At 55.8% G+C, this 1710-nt stretch overlaps 2 protein-coding genes across 2 annotated transcripts; both read right to left on the minus strand.

Moving 5' to 3' along the window:
• Positions 1-330: 330 nt before the first annotated feature.
• Positions 331-1084, minus strand: Pmar_PMAR012764 (hypothetical protein; the record flags this gene model as incomplete). The annotated part of the gene is made up of 3 exons (XM_002778351.1): positions 331-882; positions 934-998; positions 1039-1084. Coding segments are annotated over 3 exons (663 nt in total), but the record flags the coding sequence as incomplete, so codon positions are not given.
• Positions 1085-1264: 180 nt separating this feature from the next.
• Positions 1265-1607, minus strand: Pmar_PMAR012765 (Small nuclear ribonucleoprotein Sm D3, putative; the record flags this gene model as incomplete). The annotated part of the gene is made up of 3 exons (XM_002778352.1): positions 1265-1353; positions 1402-1492; positions 1542-1607. The coding sequence occupies 3 exons, from the start codon at positions 1605-1607 to the stop codon at positions 1265-1267; spliced, it is 246 nt and encodes an 81-aa protein (XP_002778398.1).
• Between the last annotated feature and the right edge of the window lie 103 nt (positions 1608-1710).

A 1710-nucleotide genomic window follows, 5' to 3' on the forward strand; every position in this document is an offset into this window, starting at 1 on the left:
ACCCAGCAGTCGCCTCCCCAGTCGTTTCTTACCAATGATTCACAACAGACCGACAACACACCCAAGAACCTACCCATGCTGCTATCACCACCACGTGTCACCACCCTGCCATAGGACCATCCCATCTGATCACCCATCAGGACCTAAGCACACACCATCCTCCCCTAAGCCTAGCCTTCCACCAACCTCTATAATATCCCCACTTTGAAAATGCAGCGACGGGCTGTCCCCACAGGGCCAGGACGACCTCGAGGGCGGATCGAACCCAAAGGCTGCCCTCACCAACTGAAGGCAGTACAGCTCCCTTACCCCTGCACGCATGCACACTACCTGACTCTTTGGCCGAGCTGGGGGCGGCATGGACGGTAGTGGAGGCAACGCTGAGGCCCCCGAGGCTCCATTGCTGACCTCAATCACAGCATCGCCTGGCCCATCCGACCCCTCCAACTGACTGCTAGTATCGTCATCAATAGCCACGCTTTCACTCGACAAGGACGAAGACGAGGAGTACGACTGTACGTCCTCAGACTCCGACTCCTCCAACACCCCCACCTCGCCACCAACAATACCAGCCATAGAACGCCTCGTCAACTGCTGGACATACAATGCCACTGCCTCGGCCATGTCCGCCATGTCCTCAAAGGAGCACTCCGGTTCCACCCGCTGCAGTGCCAGGTTGGGCAGTGCAGTGTTACACGTTGCCACAGTAGGAGGACCATGCCCAACAGGCTCCGAGATCTCGTTAAGCAGTTCACCCAGCTCCTGGTCCAGGGCGTCAGCGGCTGACACCGAACCCTCCCGATCCTGGTGCCCAACCCTGACCCTAGCCTCAGCCCATGGACGGTCCTTTGAAGCATCCGAATGGTCTGTTAGGGACGGGCCCTACAATGGGAACAATAACACAGAGCGGGGGGCCGACCTCAAAGCCCTCACGATATCAGCAAAGGCACGCCACTTGCCGCCAGAACTGCTATCATCATTATCATCACCATCAGCACCTAAACCACAATGCCCCAGCCTTACCATAGACCCTCCCACCTCCCCTTGGGCCGGTGGTATCATAAACTTCATCGGGATCAGACATGGTCGAGACTTCTATAACAACTGATAGCCTCCCAAGTGCTCACGTTGACAAACACAACGCTCACGCTGCGGCGCTGGAGTTGATGACCTCAGGAAAGCAGCGATACAGTACTACGCCGACTCCATCTGCTCTCAGCTGATCTTCTTGTATAGTACGACGTCAACAAGGCTAAGGGCCCTTCTAGAACCTGCCCTTGCCCTTGCCACCCTTGCCACCCTTACCCTTGCCACCCTTTGCCCCAGGAGCGTTCAAGCTACCCCAGCCAGAACCTACCCAGTACGATTGTTACTCCACAAAGACTCGGCCCACCCCACTACCTGCGCCCTGTCTCCTAGGCTTGAACATAGGAGCATACCGGAGGTTATCCGGTACCACTATGTAACGAATCTTAGACCCACGAATGTACGCCTAACAACCACCACCCCTTAAAAACGAGACCTCACCAACAGGATACTACCTGCTCCAAACTAGTCTGTTTGCCATCCTTCCTCGTCACTACCACCTCAGCAATCAACAGATTCATATTATCCTCAGTGTGAATAAGATGACCCCTGAGCACCACAGAGGGGTAGTACGCCGCCACTTCCACTACCGACTCTGATGATGGTTACCTGTACAACTCGCCG

The sequence above is a fragment of the Perkinsus marinus genome (assembly GCF_000006405.1).
Source record: "Perkinsus marinus ATCC 50983 genomic scaffold scf_1104296949834, whole genome shotgun sequence".
NCBI classification, from domain to species: domain Eukaryota; phylum Perkinsozoa; order Perkinsida; family Perkinsidae; genus Perkinsus; species Perkinsus marinus.